Here is a 19,973-nt window from a genome sequence, read left to right on the forward strand (position 1 = left end):
TCCGATGGAAGATGTTGGAATAATGTATTACATCGGTGAAGAATTGGGCGGGGGACAGTTCGGGGTCACGTACTTGTGTGCACACAAGGCAACTATTCGATATCGATGACAGCCAAAAGGAATCTCGTGAAAAAGGAAGATATCGAGGATGTTAGGAGGGAAGTGCAGATCATGCACCATTTGACGGGGCAGCCTAACATCGTCGAACTCAAAGGTGGTTACGAGGATAAACATTCGGTCCATTTGGTGATGGAATTGTGCGCCGGTGGAGAACTATTCGATAGGATCATCACCAAGGGCCATTAAACCGAGCGTGCGGCTGCTTCATTACCTTTGAAATATTGGTCTTACGTTGTAACCACTGCGGTGTATCTCATTAATAGGCTACCTACGAAGGTGTTTCTCGGGACAACCTCTTTTAATAAGTTGTTTGGTCGTCGCCCCAAGTATAAACATTTACGTGTCTTTGGTTGCAGATGTTTTCCATGCCTTCGTTCGTTTCAATCTCACAAATTTGAGTATCGATCACAAGCATGTACTTTTCTTGGATATAGTGCTCATCTTTGTCTTGTACCTGGAGGTCGAATTTATATTTCTCGGCATGTGCAGTTTGATGAGAGTGTTTTCCCATTTGCAGGTCAAGCTACTGCTGTTCATCCATCTCCTACAAATGATTTACAACCGTCTGTCATTATTGATGTCGTACATGGCATCGACAAGGTGCTAAATAATCAAGCAGTTCCACCATGCTCAACGTTGCACCATTATGAAAATGAGTCGTCTACTTCTCGTACCAGTAGCTTATGTCATAGAGTGAACGAACCGATGAATTCTGCTAAAGTTGATGATGAAGTTACGTCCGGTGATAATGTGGATGGATCCGCGAGACACACAGTCTCTCCTAGACAAACTGACGGTTCTGGTGATTTGCGTGTTCCTGAGCACTCCACTCTTGCTGCAGATTCGGCTCTTCAATTGTCTTCCCACAACAATAGTTCGAACATGGTTGTTTCAACGGATACTCCTGGTATTGTTTCTCGTACCTCTTCTTCAAATGTTCATTCTATGGTTACGAGAAGTAAGGATGAGATCTTTAAACCCAAAGTCTTCTCGGTTCAATCTATAATTGATGATGAAGAACCAATTTCTATTGAACAAGCTTTATTGTCCCCTGTGTGGAAAGATGTTGTCATAGCTGAATATAATGCTCTAATTGGTAAGGGTATATGGTGGTTGGTGTCTCTACCTCCTGATCGAACGATAATTGGATGTAAGTGGTTGTTCCGGATCAAGAAAATGTTGATGGGTCTGTTGCGAGGTATAAGGCTCGTTTAGTAGCGAAGGTTCGCTCAAATTCTGGGACAAGATTTTAATGACACGTTCAGCCCAGTTATTAGACCTTCCACAGTAAAGATTGTTTTATCCTTAGCTTTTATGAATGGCTGTAAATTGCGACAATTTGACCTGAATAATGCGTTTCTTAATGGGTACTTACGAGAGGAGGTGTTCATGGTGCAACCTCCCAGGTTTGAACAGCTTGCTGCTGATGGCTCACGACTTGTTTGCAAACTTGAAAAGGTGTTGTATGGGCTTAAACAAGCACCACGAAGTTGGTATGCGAAACTGTGTGATTTTCTTGGTCGAATTGGGTTTCATGGGACACAAGCTGATGCATCCTTGTTCATTCGTTGCTTAGGGAAGTCTTTCACCTATGCTCTCGTTTATGTCGATGATATCATAGTTACGGGGCAAGATGAGACTGAAGTTGAAAGCGTTATATCGCAATTGAGTCAAGAATTCTCTCTAAAAGATTTGGGGGACTTAAACTATTTTTTGGGACTTGAAGTTCAGCGGACGAATCACTCGCTTATTTTACGACAGAAGAAGTTTATTCTTGAATTATTAGAACGTACTGGCATGCGTAATGCTCGTCCAGTTCCAACATCGATGGTCGTATCTCCGAAGCTAAGTAAAGATGGAGGGAGCCCGTTACAAGATGTTCAACTATATAGGAGTGTTATTGGAGCCCTTCTATATTTAAATCATACGTGACCCAACATTTCATATAGTGTCAATTGTGTAGCTCAGTACATGAATGCGCCTTGTACTCAACATTGGGTGGCCGTGAAACGCATTTTGCGTTATTTGTGTGGGACACTTGATTATGGTCTAGTGTTTCAAAAGACAGGATTCGGTCTACACTTGGAAGCTTTTACGGATGCCGATTGGGCAAGCAATGTTGATGATCGTCGTTCGATATCCGGGTTTTGTGTTTTTCTTGGAGGTAATCTAGTGTCTTGGGGTTCCAAGTGCCAACGGTCAATCTCTCGGTCGACTACTGAGGCTGAATATCGTGCGTTAGCAGATGTTGTGACCGATGTTGTTTGGATTCAAGCCTTGTTGACAGATATGGGAATTCTGCCATCAAGCACTCCCGTTGTTTGGAGTGATAATACGAGTGCGATAGCGATGAGTGCCAATCCTGTTATGCATTCTCGATCGAAACATGTTGAATTAGACCTCCATTTCATTCGGGAGAAGGTTACTGCCGATAAAGTTCGAGTTAATTATATTCCTGCTCAACATCAAAAAGCTGATGGATTCACGAAGTCTTTGTCTCGGGCTTATTTTTCTTTGTTTTGCTGCAATCTCAAAATCTATTGTAAAGTTCTGGAGTCCATAGACAGTAGGGAGAATGTTAACTATTATGATAATAGCAGTGAGTAACAAATATGTTGTTATTGGGTTGTTAGGAAGAATGTGCCAGCAAGGCAAGTCTGGTGTAACTGCTCCAGCTAAGAATATTCTAGCAGGTATTGTAAAACGATGTATATGTGGTAATTGGGAAATGAAGAAGATGAAGCATTCATTGAATCAAAGTTCAACATTGTTGAACCAAGACGAAAATTCCCCACTCAAAGCCACGGATTTAGGTCTGTCGGTCTTTTACAAGCCAGGTAAAGATTTGAAAAAATCAAAAACCGTTATTAGACTCGAACCTTGCGAATTCCTGCTTTCGGAACAGGTGATGTATTTAAAGATATCGCCGGTAGAGCGTATTATATGGCACCAGTAGTATTGGAGAAGAAATATGGACCTGAAGCTGATATTTGGAGCATTGGAGTTATGTTATACATTCTTCTATCTGGTGTTCCACCCTTATATACACACACGCATACACATATCTTGAAGCATGAAGCTAAGATGATTGTTTCCGACATATAGAAAACGAAAACGCGATCTTCAGTGAGATTTTACGTGGCGATGTCGATTTTACGAAAGATCCATGGCCTTCAATTTCACCTCAAGCGAAGGATCTTGTTGAGAAAATGCTTAACTTGGATCCCAATCAACGGTTAACAGACCAACAAGTATGTATGATTTTTTTCTTGGTAGCATTATCTGCTTAGTGGCTCATGACCGTGATAAATGCGATGAGATCGAAAATTATGTAGTCTGACCAAGTGTATGGCCACCAACAGGTCATCCGTGGATCAAAGAGGACCGTGAAGCACCCGATACACCTCTCGACAACTCGGTTCTAGTCAGGTTCAAACAGTTCAAAGCGATGAACAACTTCAAGAAAGTTGCTTTGAGGGTCATTGCAGACTGTTTCTCGGAGGAAGAAATCCAGGGACTGAAGGAGATGTTCAAGGGCATGGGTACCGATAACAGCGGGACAATAACGCTCAAAGAATTGAAATAATGCCTCGCGATGAAAGGAACAAAGCTAAGCGAATTCGAAGCTAAACAATTAATGGAGGCAGTAAGTTTTGTTTCCAAAGATTCAATATATGGTGTTCTTTTTCAATACTCATTCATCTCTTTTTTGTTAAAAAAGGCCGACGCAGACGGCAACAGAACCGTAGACTATGAGGAGTTCATCACGGCCACCATGCACATGAATCGAATGGATCTAGAAGAACATCTGTATCGAGCCTTCCAACACTTTGATAAAGACAATAGCAGGTAATTATAATAATAAAAACCAATATTTAGTATCAATACTCCTTACAATTAATCGCGATATGCATACTTGCAGGTACATCACCATAGAAGAGCTAGAGCAAGGTCTTCGTGACTACGGCATGCATGACGACAAAGGAACAAAGGAAATCATTTCGGAAGTTGACTCCGACAATGCAAGTAATACGTACATACATACATCCACACATACATATACGTATGAAATCATTTCGGAAGTTGACTCCGACAATGTAAGTAAAACATACATTCATACATCCACATATACATATACATATGAAATCATTTCGGAAGTTGACTCCGACAATGTAATTAATACATCCACACATACATATACGTATGTTCGTGCGTACATGCATGCATGCATCCATACAAACATATAAAGTTGACATACTTTTCTGTTATGGAATGAAATGATAAACTACGATGAATTCGTGGCAATGATGAGAAAATGAAATCTTGAAACGAACCCGAAAAGACGACGTGATGATGTCTTCGTCGAAAAAAGTTAAACGTTATGATCAAATATTTTCGTGTAACAGAAAAACAATATAACATTAGGAGAGAATTTGACTGATCGAGAAGATTGGTTAAAGGAGGAAAATTTTAATTTTTTGATTGGAATGTTTGTAAACGAAATGCACTAAAAATAAAATCTAATAACATTTTTTGTCCTCAAAACTTTTAAAAAGCTATTTTAACCTTCAAAAAAATTCCTTATTTTTTAACCTCTTAACTTTTAATTTATTATCAAATTGAATAAATTAACCAAAAAAATATCAAAAAATTAATAATAAAGAGCCATTACATTAGGTTCTTACACGAGTAAGGGCAGCCGTGACAGTAACGAAATCGACAAAGGATTAACATCAACAAGAGAGTCAGAATTGCTGAAAGCCATCCTAGTTAAATAGTCAGGTGCCTCATTTGTTTTTGGTTGTATTTTCAAGAAAAGCTCCGAGACAAACACTCATATGATCTCGGAAAATGCCTCCAATCAATCCACATCCTGTGGAGTGTGAGACAGCACCATCCGTATTTAGAGCGATTCACCCCAGTTCAGGTGGTAGCCACTGTACTTGTAGTTTTTTTACTCGTTTGATTATTTTTATATATTTTGAATTTTCTACAAAAATAAATAAAATATTTAATTTCAACATCAACATAAATATAAAATGATTAACATTAATTCAATTTAACAAAAAAAATAGAAGTTCAAAAGTTCAAATAAAATAAATTAAAATTTTAAAAGTTTATAACATATTCACTATTAAATGTATAAAATTTAAACTTGTTATATATATATTTGAGCATGTTATACTATATATTAAATTGTATCAAATTGGTCCAAATTTGACGAGGGTCCCACTTCTATTCTAATTTATCTTCGATGACAATGTATATAATATAATTAAAAAAAACCCTAAAGCAGCTAAAACCTCACCGTTCCACTCTCATGAGCTACGTATAAAATTCCTCCGGCTATCCAACGGCGGAGCTATCTCTCCTCCTGAGGTTAAAACTTGCAGAATGGTTCATCTGAGCACAGCCCTCGAAGTGTCCGGTGAAGCCAGTGATTCTCGAGATCTCTTCTGGTTCTGATATTACTAATATTATCATCATCGTTGCTCGAAGAAACCACGTTGGTTTTACTATAATCACTGTAACTGGCTCTGTACGTCACGCGCCACCGCACTCTCTTCTTGGACCCTTTGAGCTACATTCGTTCTCGGGCTCATTCATCGGCTCTTCTACTCTTTCGGTGCAACTCTTGCTGGGGGCACAAGGGCAACTCTTTGAAGGATTAGTAGGAGGGAAAGCATTGGCAGCGACACAGGTGATTGTTGCGGTTACTACTTTTATAAACCCTGCTCTCCGTCAGCTTGACTCAGTTGCCACCTATATGTGTGTATATATATATATATTGATGTTCTGCATTTTGGCAACGCTTATTTCATCTATCCTTAGCATATTGGTCATGAACGTCTCATTGTTTGTACTAAATAAAGTAACTCATTAACTCGATAAATCTGAATTTTTTTTATTTGATTAAATCGAATACTCATCTCTAATTATATGTTCGTATTTATCGCAGATGAGGTCAAATACTTCTTCCATCCTTGTAGTAGGAACAAGAGCCACACCACAAAACCTGTAACATTAGTGCAAACTAATGTTTTGCCCAAGCTGAACCTAATCAAAAAGATCAATCGAGCAGAAACGTCTTCCACCAAAGGCCGCCATCTACGGCGTTCGTATACGGAAGGATATCAAAACACGAGAACATCCGGACTCTAAATCAACATGTTCGATACAAATATATCAAGTCGAAGGAGAAACCAAAAAAGGGTAAGTATCATTAGCAGCGAAACACGTCCCCGGCATTGTGCCGGCATTCGGACCCGAAGAAAAACCTACACACAAATGTCCAATGCACTGCACATTTCACTTTCAATCAATCACAATGCAATGGTCTGTCTTCTTTAGCAATGAATGCTGGGGACACAAACGACTTCTCAGACTAAAATGTCTAATAAAGCGGCTGTGCGACGATCACGACATCCACATTTAACTCATGGTTCATCACAGACTGGAAAAATCCAGCAGAATGCAATTGGAATGCTATGTTCGATCCGGTATCGAATGTTATGATCAGAAAAAAAACAAGAAACCCAACAAAGAAAACAAAGCGAACTCCACAAGAAAACTGTCATTCGAACTCGAGACGAGCACGATAATGTATACACATAAAGTAAGGTTCATGACATGTCTTTGATGATGAAAAGAACATTGCAGTCTAGGTTTCACCTTTGCTAAATATCAGAAACTTTCAAGAGCTGACATTAATCCCTTCTTACCTTTGTTTTCCATGATTCGAAATTCAGTTAATCAAATATGATTATATATGATTACGAGACCCTCATCGAGCGATTTCGAAGGTAAAAGTCGAAGGCCAAAGACAGTAACAGCAAAAAATATATGTTAATAAGGATTCAAGTCTACAAGAAACAAGAATTTACCAAAGACTACAACGCATACCCCCGGAGACCGATCGATCCAACGGTTCTAACTCGAACAGATTATCTCAGTTTCTTGGATTACCATATCCTGAACCACCGAGGAAGCCACTGCTGGCAGCGGCGTAAACTTCGGATGGATCGAGAACCGGAGATGACGAGGACCCCCCATTTATCCCACCACCACCTAAATGCAATTCGGATATATTAGGAATCCCATCTCTTCCTTCAATTCCTTGATCATAAAGAAACCCTTTGAAAACACGGCCACCAATCTTAACAACTGCTTGATAAGCATACTCATCGTCACCGTCGTCCACCGCCGTCACTCGTACGCACTTGAACACCGCCTGTGCGCGTACTTGCCCCGGCAATGACTCCTTAAAACCGGCATCTGCATAATATTTACATATAAAATCAAAACTAAAACAAAATTTTCCGAACAACATCTATGTCAATGTATTTGAATTACCCTGGTGACTAGAGCTTGTGTCAGAGCTTCTAGGAGGAGTAGTATTCGAAGTTGATGTATGAGAGGTAGTTGTAGTTTGAGATGTTACAAGTCTCGGTTTCTTTGCACCCGATGTCGACCCCGATGAGCCGGCTCCGACAGTCATGGCAGCCGCCGTCATGAGCTGACGTTCCCTTCTCCGAGCAGCCGGTACCCATGTGCTCTTCACGTGAGTAGGGCAATCAAAACCCCGACTTTTACAACATGTTCTACACCTCCTACGGAAACAATCTTTCTTAGCTTGGTTCCCACAATCTTGACACGTTGCCCCCGAGCTAGAACCCGAACCAACGCTCCCTCCTCCCATCCCGCCGCCGCCGCTTCCGGTTTGTATCCAATTCATGGAGGAATTATTGTTGTCAGGGAGTGAAGATGGTTTCTTAAGATAATGAGTAGTAGAAGAAGAATTCTGGTTCTGCCATAGCTGCATCCCACTGAGTTTACTACGACCATTGTTATTCAACAAATCAGAATCCTCCACAGAATGTGGAGGCAAACACGGAGCCGCCGTCAGAAGAGGGATAACACCAACGCCGAGTGCCGTGGCGCCACTCGGACAGTTGATTTGCTCGTTTACCATGATGGGATCTTGAGTATGGTGGTGGTGGTGATGATGATGATGGTTAAAAGACGCAGGAGCAACAACAACAAAATCCCGGAGACCAACCATCCCCATCTCAGTTGGAAGTCCATAGTTGATCGGTCGAGCCAAGGGCGGCCATTGAGCGCTGGTGAATCCAATTGGCGCCGCCGTAGCAGCGTTGGCATCGAAACCAAGTGAAAGATCATCAGGACCAGCTCGGATTGCTGTGGAGGATGATGTCGCCCAATCAGCAAAGGCGCCAGTGTCCGAAGGTAGCTGGCCTCTTGTAGTAGCCACAGTGACTGATAAAGATAAAAACAAAACTATATATACATATACATATACATAAAAAAAAAAAGAGATTCTTTTCAGAAGTGGAGAAATGGGCAATCTAAGAAGATATCTATGTGGGTGTTATATAAGTTTTAGAGAGAAAAGGATGAAGGTGGGGTCAAAATCTCTGAAATTTTTGCAGAAGATAAAAGGGAAGGTTTTGGAAAGAGAGAAAGACAGAGAGATCTTGTTTGTTGGTGACTTTCCAATATATATATCTACATAAACTCATACATATACATATATATATATATATATATGGCTTCTGCAAGTAATCAGCTGCTACTGAGAGATGATTGAGTTCTGCAACTGCTGCAGTAGTCTTCTAATAACAAAACAAAACCTAAAAGATCAGTCTTTCTCTCTCTCTCTCTCTCTCTCTGTATATATATATATATATGTATGTATATACATACATGTAAGCCAATTATGAAGTACCCTTTTTTCTTGTTTTCTTTCTTCTTCTACAGCTGTTATGGGTAGCCGACCTTTCCTTCTCCTTTCATCGTCTTCTTCTGGCTTGCTTGTTTTCCTTTTTGTTACTGGTTTTTAGTTAGAAAGAGAATGAAATGGGTTCTTCTTTTTTCTTGTCTCTCACTTTCACTAGCTTCCATTAATTTTTTATTTTATTTTTTTTGTTATCGATTCTCTTTCTCTCTCTCCAATAATCACACTATTTACTATAGAAGAAGAAAGGGTATACAGAGTTTTGTTCTCTGGTTTTTGTCATTTTATGCCTTTCTTTTCCTTTGGGTTCTTCTGCTTTCGCTTAACTAGAGTGTATACTGACTTTACAAGTAACACCAAATATTTTTTTGGGTAAAGTATAGTAATGGTCACTGAACATTTCTGAAGCTTGCATTTAGGTCCCCCAACTTTTAAAACTTGTAATACAGTCCCCCAACATTTATTTCGCTTGCAATATGATCCCCCAACTTAAACCACCGTTAGAAATTAGGGTAAATTATATAAAAGGTTATTTAACTTTTCAGACACTTGAATTAGGTCCTCTAACTTTAAAACTTGCAAAACAGTCCTCAATTTCATTCTAAACCCAATTTCCAAAGTAATTCAATTTCATTCTAAACCCTAAATTCCAAAATAATTCAATTAAATTCAATTATGTCAGATTATTATTATTTAATTTCATCTTATTTCATGTGATACGTATTTTTTATATAAATATATAGTATAATTCTATCTGTTGAATAAATTTTTTAATTAAAAAAGTAGTTAGATATAGAAGAGGTTGAAAATAATTCGAATTTTAAATTTATAAAATGTTATTTTGACGTATAAACAAAAGTGTAAATACTAGGTTGACAACTTAACTATTAGCCCTTTTACTTTTGTCATCGATCTTTTAAATTATCAATCATACAACATAATTATTTAACTGGTTTCAACTAAGCCTAGTCGTTACCAATTGATACAAATGATGAAGTGAAAGTTAAAAGGAATTGACATTATATACATTCAGTCTTTATTATTTATAATCAATTTGGTCCTAAATTAAATAGAATTAATAAATAATCATTTAATTAGGATTAACATGTGTTAGCACATGATAATGACACGTGTCATTGGTGACACATTTCACAACCTAATATTATATATGCTATCAATTTGGTCCTAAATTAAATAAAATTAATAAATATCATTAACCAGGATCTGACATGTGTTAACACATGATCATGATATATGTTTGGTGACACATGTCACCACCTAATTAGAAGAAAATTAAGTTACAAAGAAGTAAATTTGATCTTGGGCAAACTAAACCTGAGTCACGCAAATGAAAGATACATGGTAGCCACTAAGCTAACACCATCGTTTGTGTTCCTAAATTAAATAAAATTTAATAAATTAATCATTTAACCAGGATCTGACATGTGTTAACACATGATCATGATATATGTTATTGGTGACACATGTCACCACCTAATTAGAAGAAAATTAAGTTACAAAGAAGTAAAATTTGAGTCTTGGGCAAACTCAAACCTGAGTCACGCAAATGAAAGATACATGGTAGAGCCACTAAGCTAACACCATCGTTTGTGTTAAGAGATATACAATAATACATATACTAATAGTATGGCCAATGCTAGAAAAAAAGAATATAATGGAAAATGGAAATAATGAGATTTGAACTTCGGCAAAAATTTGAAAGCAATAAATGATGGGAAATATTATATTTTTACAATAAAAAATATTATATTTGATAAATTGTTTGATAGATTTAATATATTTTTTAAATATTAGTTGATACAATATTTTAAAAGAATAAATTTAAGATTTATATATTTAAACTAAATTTAATAATTATATTTCATATTATAATTCATGATATATATAATAAGTTGAGTATTTTTAATATAATTAATAATTTTAATTTCTTATTAAAAATAAAATATTCAAAAAATATAAACGATTCATACATTAATATATGAATATATTTTTTATTTATACATCTAAATATAAATATACATTTATATAAATATATTTATTCGTATATTGAAATATTTGATTAAAATATAAACATATTTTAAATACTAGTTTATACAAGAAAAATAAAATATATCAAAAATATAAATGATTCATACATTTAAATATAAATTGAATCATTTATATTTTCTATACATCTATATTTAATAAGAAAATAAAATTATTGGGGGATTGTTTTGTAAGTTTTAAAAGTTGGGGACCTAACTTCAAGTGACTGAAAAGTTCAATGACCGTTTATATAATTTACAATAATTTTCTAACAGTGATTTAAGTTGGGGGATCATATTGCAAACAGAATAAATGTTGGGGAACTGTATTGCAAGTTTTAAAAGTTGGAGGACCTAAATGCAAGCTTCAGAAATATTCAGTGACCATTACTATACTTTACCCTATTTTTTTTAGATTTTAGAGTAGTTTTTAATGTAAATAGATTCATATAATTCTTTATTTTTTATTAAAAAAATAAAATTATGATAAAAAATTTATAATTATAAATATAAAATAAACATGTAATTATGATATTTTATTATAATTATTATATAAGAAAATAGTTATTTTAGATCATATAAGGAAAAAATTAAAAATTTGTCTAAAAAACTCGAACAAAAAAAATTATATGAACATATCTGATTATATCAATAAATGAACCACAATAAAGGATTAAATTATCAAAAAAATCACCAACAATCGTAAATCAAAGTCGAACATCGTGAGATAACTATCTTCTAACGTAAATCACGTATCTAAATCTAATCTTAATGTTTAAAGCAAAAAAAAATATCAACATAATAATAAATAAGTTTGATACGATGTCAAATACATCCCAAAAAAAGAGTCAAACAATCAATAAAAAAGATTAAAAACATGTAAAAAAACATAAAAACTTGTTATAAAACATAAAAATACATATTATAAAGACAGATTTATTAAAAATAAAAAAAAATAAAAAAAATTAAAGAAGGTCAACATTAAACAAATTCTAAAACTGATGTCACCGCCATTTAATCTAAAATTAAAGCAAAACAAGATAGAGGATATGAAAAAGGAGAAATATAATTTTTCTTATTATTGGATCAATAAATTATTATCGATATAATATATTTTTTCTTATTCTCTATAAAAAGTTTTTAATTTATTTTGTTCTTAATATCAATTAATCATTATTTATTATCGATTGTTGTATGAATTTTATTTAAAATTGATAAAAAAAATTTTATTTAAAAGTTCCATATTTTAATACTTCATTATTCTCTAATGATTGTTTGATAAGATTAAATTTTATACATGTTATTTGCATATATAAGAAAACACTCAAATCCCAAAAATTCAATCTTTTTATATTTAATTTTGAAAGTTTTAAATAAATTTTCAAGATAAATGGATGAATGACAATAAGATAAGTTCGTTAAATGACAATACTTCTTTCTAAAAATGATGTTTAATGTTTTTCATTTTCTTTTAATAAGCGTGGCTTCACGCTCTTTCCACTCGCGTCTGACTCCTCGTTCAACTACAAAACAAATGAATCAGGGACCGACCATTTGAACTCCTCATTTATTGGTGCGTGTTTCCACGCTCCTTAGTACCCAAGATTAATCTTTTTAATTAACATAAATTAAAATCTAAAACAAATGGGATCGTGGATAAAATCCACGTGTTGGACTAAATTATGTATGGGATCTGCTCTGCTTTTGTTTGGTTCACGGAATGTAAGATTATCAGTGGGAATAAAAGATTATCAGATAATAGAATTACTAGGAATGTTGTATTTTGTATTTGGTTGGATTAGCAGGAATGTAAGATTATCGTGTTTGGTTAAAAGAATAAAAGATTATTATAATGTATATTTAATCAAATTGTCCTTATTATATATTTGATTTATTAACAAGTTGAAAAATATTTATATATATATATATATTTTAAAAATTAAATTCATAAAATATATATATTTTTTTTACAAAATTGAAAAATATAAAAAGGTTTAATGAAAGGATAAAATTATATTTTAACACTTAAATTTTATATAAAATTTTAATTATAGATTTTTTTTGTAAATCTAAAATAGTTTAAGGATAAATTTGTAATTTAACCTTTATAGAATTTTTATTATTCAATGACAGAATAAGAATAGTTTTGAAAAGAAAAAAAAAATATTTTAGTTCAAAATATCGGTAATCCAATAATATCTAAGGAAATGGAGGTAATGACATTCCCAGTAATATACCCCAAAAAATCCACTATTGATAATGTAAGATTACTGGGAATGACATTCCTGGCCAACCAAACGGAGAATGTGGAAGTAAAAATATATTTATTAATAATTTTTTTATATAATAAGAACACAAATAATATTTTCAAATAAACACTACTAATAAAATAAAAAATAAATTTTCAGGGTGTATAAGTATTTACTCTAGACAACATCTATATCTATCATTCTACTTAAAATTTTCAGTCATTTTGATCTTAATTTAAAATTAAAATTTTTATTTAATTTTTACATGTATTTATGTTTATAGAGATAAACATGTGATTTTATATTAAAATGTGAACTTATAAAACTTTAAGGAATGAAAATATATTATCAATAAAAAATATAAAAAATAATATCTAAGTTATATATAAATTTAAAATTTTCAAGAGACGAAATTCATATATGCATATTTGATAATGTTTTATCTATGTTTACTTTATTTCGAATTTTAAAGTAAAAGTTTATTTACGATTTTATCTTATACGAATACTTTTGATTTGGTATGATAATGAGATAATTAATATATATATATGTATAAATAATATAATAATTACTTTTAAATATATAAATAACATTATAGTAATTATCTTGAAAGGGATAAGATCAAAGATGTCTTTTACCTTAAATTTAAATTGGAATTTTTAATTTAAAATTAAATTCAAATATTTTACCAATACCTATTATTTCTTATCTATTTGCTTTTGAACTTGGATTTAATTCTGCCGATTTTATTAAAAAGTGTTAATCAGTGTCATTTAATAATTTAAAAACATTTATACTATAATTCAAATAGGGTTTTTAATCATAATTTTTTCTCTTTCATTTGTGTCGTTGATAGTTTTTTTATAACAGACAACGATACTAGTTTTAATATTAATCGTCGATCATCAATATTCATTATTTTTATTTTATTTTCTTATGTCGTATATTTTTTTTTTAGTTTTTAGTAACTCTGTTATTGTGACATATTTTTCTTTGGCTTTACGGTATGTTTCATTTGCCTTTTGGCTGTTATTTTCGTTTATCATTTTTTTAAAGATATATTTGATATTGTCACAATTGATCAAGAAGACGTTCATTTGTTATCATGTTAATCTTTTCTGGTTTGGATCCTCAGATTGAATTTGTATACATGATTTGTGTTCGTAGATAGTCTTTTCAAGTCGTTTGATTCTGATTTGTATTTTGTCGGTAGTATTTCAATAGTTTGATCAACTTTTGTGGTTTATTTATCGATATTGTCCTATTTATTCGTATATACTTTTTTATTCAAATTTAGTTGGTAAAATTTTTAACATTTTCTTTATATAATCATTTTGTGATTTTAAGTGATTAATTTATTATATTAATGATTATACGAATATGTTTTTATTATGCATTTTAACTTACGTTTATGATCGTAAACATTTATTACTGCCGAACTCAATTTTTTAAAGCACGCCCGCCTGATTTCTTTCTCAAAGCATGGAAGATTTGGAAAGCACTTCCATTCAAAAGTCCTTTCCATATTAACCATATTTAAGTTTTTAAAAAAAGTTAAAATATAGAATAAATATAATTTAATGTTCCACCATTAAATCATAAATAAATATTAAATTTTATATTCGACGTATATTTTTTAATAAAATATATATTAAAATTATAAAATCATTAAAAGAGTATACATTCAAGTGGATTCATGTAATGGATCAAGTGTGTTCAAGTATATTTAATTATTTTTCTCTTCCAGATTTTTTTGCTTTTAAAAGAAAATTTATAAATCCAAATAAGATCACTGAACTCTATAAACTACACGTCAATATGCTCTTGCATATAGCTATATATTGTTAATATACTATAAATAGTTTTAAAAACTTTAGAAAAAGGATTACACCAATGCTACTTAAATGTTTTTTTATATTAATATATTTACTTTCATCTTATGATTGAACCCATAAGGAATTATATTATGCTTTTTAATTTATTAAAAAAAACAATGAGATGGTTCTTGCCTTGATTTAATATTTTAAAGAAAGAAGCAAAACATTGTTAAAAAGTTGGCATGATTGCATTGATTCTTGCTTTTGATTATGATGATATTTGTGTGATTATAGTTGGTGAAAGAGATGCCATGAAATTATAGGTGTGAGAGAGAGGGTGTGCTTATAATCAAGTGAATAAGGGATTGTGATCTCAAAAAGCATATATGATATATTTGGCATAATAATAATAAAATATTATTAACGTTAAATTAAATAATCATTGGAGCTTATCAAGTGACTTCGATGGTAGAGGAGATTGTTATTCTTCATAGAGGATCTGAATGGTAGAGGAGATTGTTATTCTTCATAGAGGATCTGAATTTGAGTAACTACGTTTATAGAGGGTATGTGTGCCATCAATAAATTAAGAAATTATGAGTAAATTTTACCTCGCAATCACTTTAGATCATTTAAAGAAATAGTCACTCTGGTTCTTTTATTTTTTGTATTTTGATTTCCAATGTTTTATTTTAGGGTAAAAATATCCTGTTGTGGATGAAAACCGTTAGTCAATAAATAATCAATACTTCAAAATAGGGACATTATCATCCTAAAATGAAATATTAAGGACTAAAATCGAACGAATCGATAACGTTAAATATTATTTTTCCTTAATTTTTGAATAGCGACCAAAGTCGGTCATACCCAAAAACATAGGGTACTATTAACATAATTTACCATTTTTAAAAATTATGCCAATAAAATATTACTTGCCACACAGTAAATATCCAATTTAAGAAAAAAATATTATAGTTTATTTGTTAATATTATTCATAACTTCAATATATTCTTAATAAAGGTAATAAAATATGAATTAAAAAATGCATTTTTTTTGTTAGCAAAATGCAAGCAATTTATGTGCTAGATAACAATGATTGTTCGTGTGCATGTTTAGGTGAGCTTGTGTATTATTTTTAATTAAATAAACAATAGCACCTAACCCAATAGCTATAACAACAAGGCCTTTTCAATTTCATCACTTTTTCAAGCACGTGGGAAACATAAAACCTTTGTCCAATTATTACATTAATTAAGCAAAAGCACACTAATTAATCATCTAAAGTCATCTATGGCATGTCACATCCATAATATTTTTTTAATAAGGATGTTTATTATGATGTTATTAAGAAGATGTAAAGAGTATTTTGACGTCCTTGGAAAGACGATCGTAAATTGTATGATTCGGCAACTTTTAGACTACACCAATCACTAGACTATGTATATGTATAACATGCGAAAGAGAAGAAGGCTAAATTCAAAAGGATCGATGGAGTCCAGCTGCTTTGGGGGTATCACATCACACGTTCACTCTTCAATGTCAAACAAAACATCTTATCAACGTTCCATCTTCTTTTCACACTTTGACCACTAAGCAGTCCCCACCTTCCATCTAAAACTCAATTTATAATAATAGCAAATAAATTTTAAAATATTCTCCTCGTGTAATTTATTAATTTCAAAGCTCATGCATATTTTCATCATAATTTCACTATGCTTTTATGAGTATAAAATTCACAACTATTATATATTCAGGAAAAATTGCAGAAACCAGATTCAGAAGCCATGTCGCTCGAATCTCATTTCCTAGGGATTTGTAACATTCTTCTTCATCTCTTTGGATTTTGCTGTTGTTTTTTATGTCTATTACACATTTTTTTATGTTATTTGTACTGTACATATTCAGGATTCATAAATATTTCTAAAATTTGAACAAATTTTAGAAAAACTCAACTCAACTCAATCCATGACTATGTTTAACCCATATAATTTGAGTTAGAACAATTCTTTTACTAATCTTGAAATAAAGCAACATGCCAAAATATAAAATTTTAGGATAAACTATGTGTTTAATATTTCAATTATCAATTTTGGAAAATAATATTAGTTGAATGATCAAAATGAAATAAAAATGATAGTCGATGTACTAAATGTGTAGTTAATCCAAAAGTTTAGAATAAATTAGTAGAATATCAGAGTAGTAGTGGAAAGTGCAGACAGACAACACAAAAGCTTCATTAACCCCTTTTATCTTTCTCCATTTCCCATAGACAGAGGAGACATTGTCATACGCACAGTTTCCCCTTCACCCCCAACCATCCCTTTCTTCCCCTACAAATTTAAAATAAAAGCCACATATTATTATTTCTCATAAAATAGACTTGTACTGAAATAATTATTTATTTAATTTAACTTAAAAAATATTATTCGATATCGATTTATAATCTATTTTCGTCAATATATAAATTTATTCTCTTTTAAAAATTTAAAAATTTAAAAATTCACTTCTTTTAACGTAAAATCGTGTATCCGTCATAAATATTGCACCAAACTCTTGTTTATCATTAAATCACATTATTTTTACTTATTATTTTTGATGAGGTTTGAGAGACACGCGTTGGGAGAGAGTGGGGTTGAAAAGGCAAAGCCGTGGTGATATTGTATTACAGCGCAGATCTAAGTTGAAGTATGTAGAATAGGTTTTGTAGGTAATGATAGGGGAGGTTGTAGGGTTCACATGCCGAGGTTAGTGTTTTATTTATTTATTTTAATTCTAATTTTTAAAATTGATTGGTCCGGTTTTTTTCCTTTGCCTCGAGCCCTGCAAACAATGACAGCCGGTTCATCAAAACCCCCCCGAGATATATATCTCACTGTCTCCTCCTTTCTCTTTTGCATCTTCTACTACCCCTCCCCCTCCCATATTTCAACTCTTAATACTTTAAAGACTTAATTAAAAAGCTTAAGGGCCAATGTAAAAATTGTGCGAAAGTTTGAGACATTTAGTGAATTAACCCTATTTTTATCTAAATATGATAAATTTCCTTACATGTTAGAAAACAACGTGTTTGCTATAAATATTATAAATAATCACATATAAATTCTATTGTACATACTTAATATATTTATACATATTTAACACAATGAAAAATATATATCAACAAGGTTTCAATTGCGTGGGTGACATTGGAGCCTCAGACTTTCGATGTTTAAATTTAGGCATCATATAAAAAATAGTCCTCAACGTTTGTTAAAATAATTATTTTGATTCTTAATTATTTTTATAAAAAAAATGACCCTCAATATTTCATTTTAAAACAAAAAAGCTCTTAAATGCATTAAAATCATTAGTTAACAAACGTTTAATGTTTCAAAATAAGGGTTTTTCATCCTAAAATGAAATGTTGGAAGCTAAAATGCTAAAGAATAAAAGATTAAGTGTCAAAACGACTATTTAATCAAATGTTAGAAATATTTCCCTCCTAAAATGAGACATAATGTTCTAAAATAGGGGTTTTTTTCACCCTAAAATAAAATGTTGGAATCTAAAATGCTATATAATAAAAGAATAAGTGTCAAAATAACTATTTAATCAAATGTTATAAATATTTCCCCCCTAAAATGAGACATAGAAAGCAAAAATACTCTAAAAAATACAAACCAAAATGGTTATTATGACAAACATTGAGGGTTAGTTTTGGTATTATATCTTAAATTTAATCTTATTAACTCTTATTTTGTACAACTCCGGTCAAACGTTATTTTAATTTAAGTTTAAATATATTATGATTATCTTTTTTTTCATTTATAAAATATGATTATCGATTTTAATTTTAATTATATGTATATATTAATTTTAAATCGAATGATAAACTATTAAAAAATCACATTAAAATAATTATTTTATTCAATCATATGATGAGAAAGAATGGTGCGTGCGAATGGGTGAGCTTGACGACAGGGAAGAAATAGTGTCGGATTTTGTAGGCAGCAAAACTGCATAAAGTGAAGCCTATGGAAATCGTCAGTGAAAGTATTGGTTATAGTACGGCACGTGTAAGCTCCCCATTCGTCCAACGTATTGGACGGTCGTGCCAGATCTGGGGATTTTTTTAATAATTTATATTACATGAAAAAGGTTCAATTCCAGACGATTTTATCCAAAAATCACTATGACATGAAATAATAACATTTCAGGCATCTTTTCGTTAAATTTTATTAATCTATCACACTTTTCTAACAAAGTGCGGATAACCATCCAAGCTGCATATGATTATCCGTGCCTTATCCAAGCTGGTACCACGTAAAAATAGGTGTGGATAACCATCCGTGCCTTCGCAGGATTTTATTCGGGCTGACACTACGTAAGAGAAGGTACATATCGTCATCTGCGCCTTAAAATTTTAAAAAATGCTTTAAAAAATTTTAAAAATAAAATTATAGGGACTAACATTATAATTTAATACATATGAGTTCCATAAGTTAAAGAGTTTAATGGGTGATTATAACAAATATTATAAGAATGTGTCATAATTATATGTCTATTTTACTTTAAAAACAAACGATTAATGTCAAAATAGCGTTTTTTATCGTAAAATGATACGATGTGGGCTAATATACTCTAAATTAAAAGAATAAGGGTCAAAGTGACTAATTAGTCAAACATTTAAGAATTCTTAATCCTAAAATGAGACGTTATGGGTCATGCTCTAAAAAAGAATAAAAACTAAAATAATCATTCTGATAAACATTTGCGATTAATTTTGATATTATATATTTTTAAAATTATATCTAAAATTACGTTTAAAAATTTAAATATCAATATGGTACATAAAATTAACTATCAATTTTTAAAAAGTCACGAATTTTATGTACTAATTTATAGAATAAACTTTATATGAACACATAGCACAAAATACATAAAGTAAAATGAATTTCACAGATTCTCAAAATCAAATCATACATCCATTGCTTGTCTCATACAGAT

At 31.9% G+C, this 19,973-nt stretch overlaps 1 protein-coding gene and 1 pseudogene across 1 annotated transcript; one reads left to right on the top strand and one right to left on the bottom strand.

Annotated features, from left to right (window-relative positions):
• Nucleotides 1-4: 4 nt before the first annotated feature.
• Nucleotides 5-4,439, top strand: LOC120170458 (annotated as a pseudogene).
• Nucleotides 4,440-7,048: 2,609 nt separating this feature from the next.
• Nucleotides 7,049-9,062, bottom strand: LOC120170459 (protein LATERAL ROOT PRIMORDIUM 1-like). Its single transcript, XM_039178395.1, has 2 exons — nt 7,474-9,062; nt 7,049-7,395 (listed from the first exon to the last, which is right to left on the bottom strand). Exons 1-2 carry the CDS (start codon nt 8,186-8,188, stop codon nt 7,070-7,072), a joined length of 1,041 nt encoding a protein of 346 aa, XP_039034326.1. The 5' UTR covers nt 8,189-9,062; the 3' UTR covers nt 7,049-7,069.
• Nucleotides 9,063-19,973: the final 10,911 nt, after the last annotated feature.

This window comes from Hibiscus syriacus, unplaced genomic scaffold (genome assembly GCF_006381635.1).
Source record: "Hibiscus syriacus cultivar Baekdansim isolate YM2019G1 unplaced genomic scaffold, ASM638163v2 tig00111779_pilon, whole genome shotgun sequence".
Lineage (NCBI taxonomy): Eukaryota > Viridiplantae > Streptophyta > Magnoliopsida > Malvales > Malvaceae > Hibiscus > Hibiscus syriacus.

Coding starts and splice junctions, on each gene's coding strand:
- LOC120170459 (XM_039178395.1), bottom strand. CDS start 8,188: ATGGGGATGGTTGGTCTCCGGGATTTTGTTGTTGTTGCTCCTGCGTCT. Junction 7,396..7,473: donor CACAAGCTCTAGTCACCAGG/GTAATTCAAATA, acceptor AATATTATGCAG/ATGCCGGTTTTAAGGAGTCA.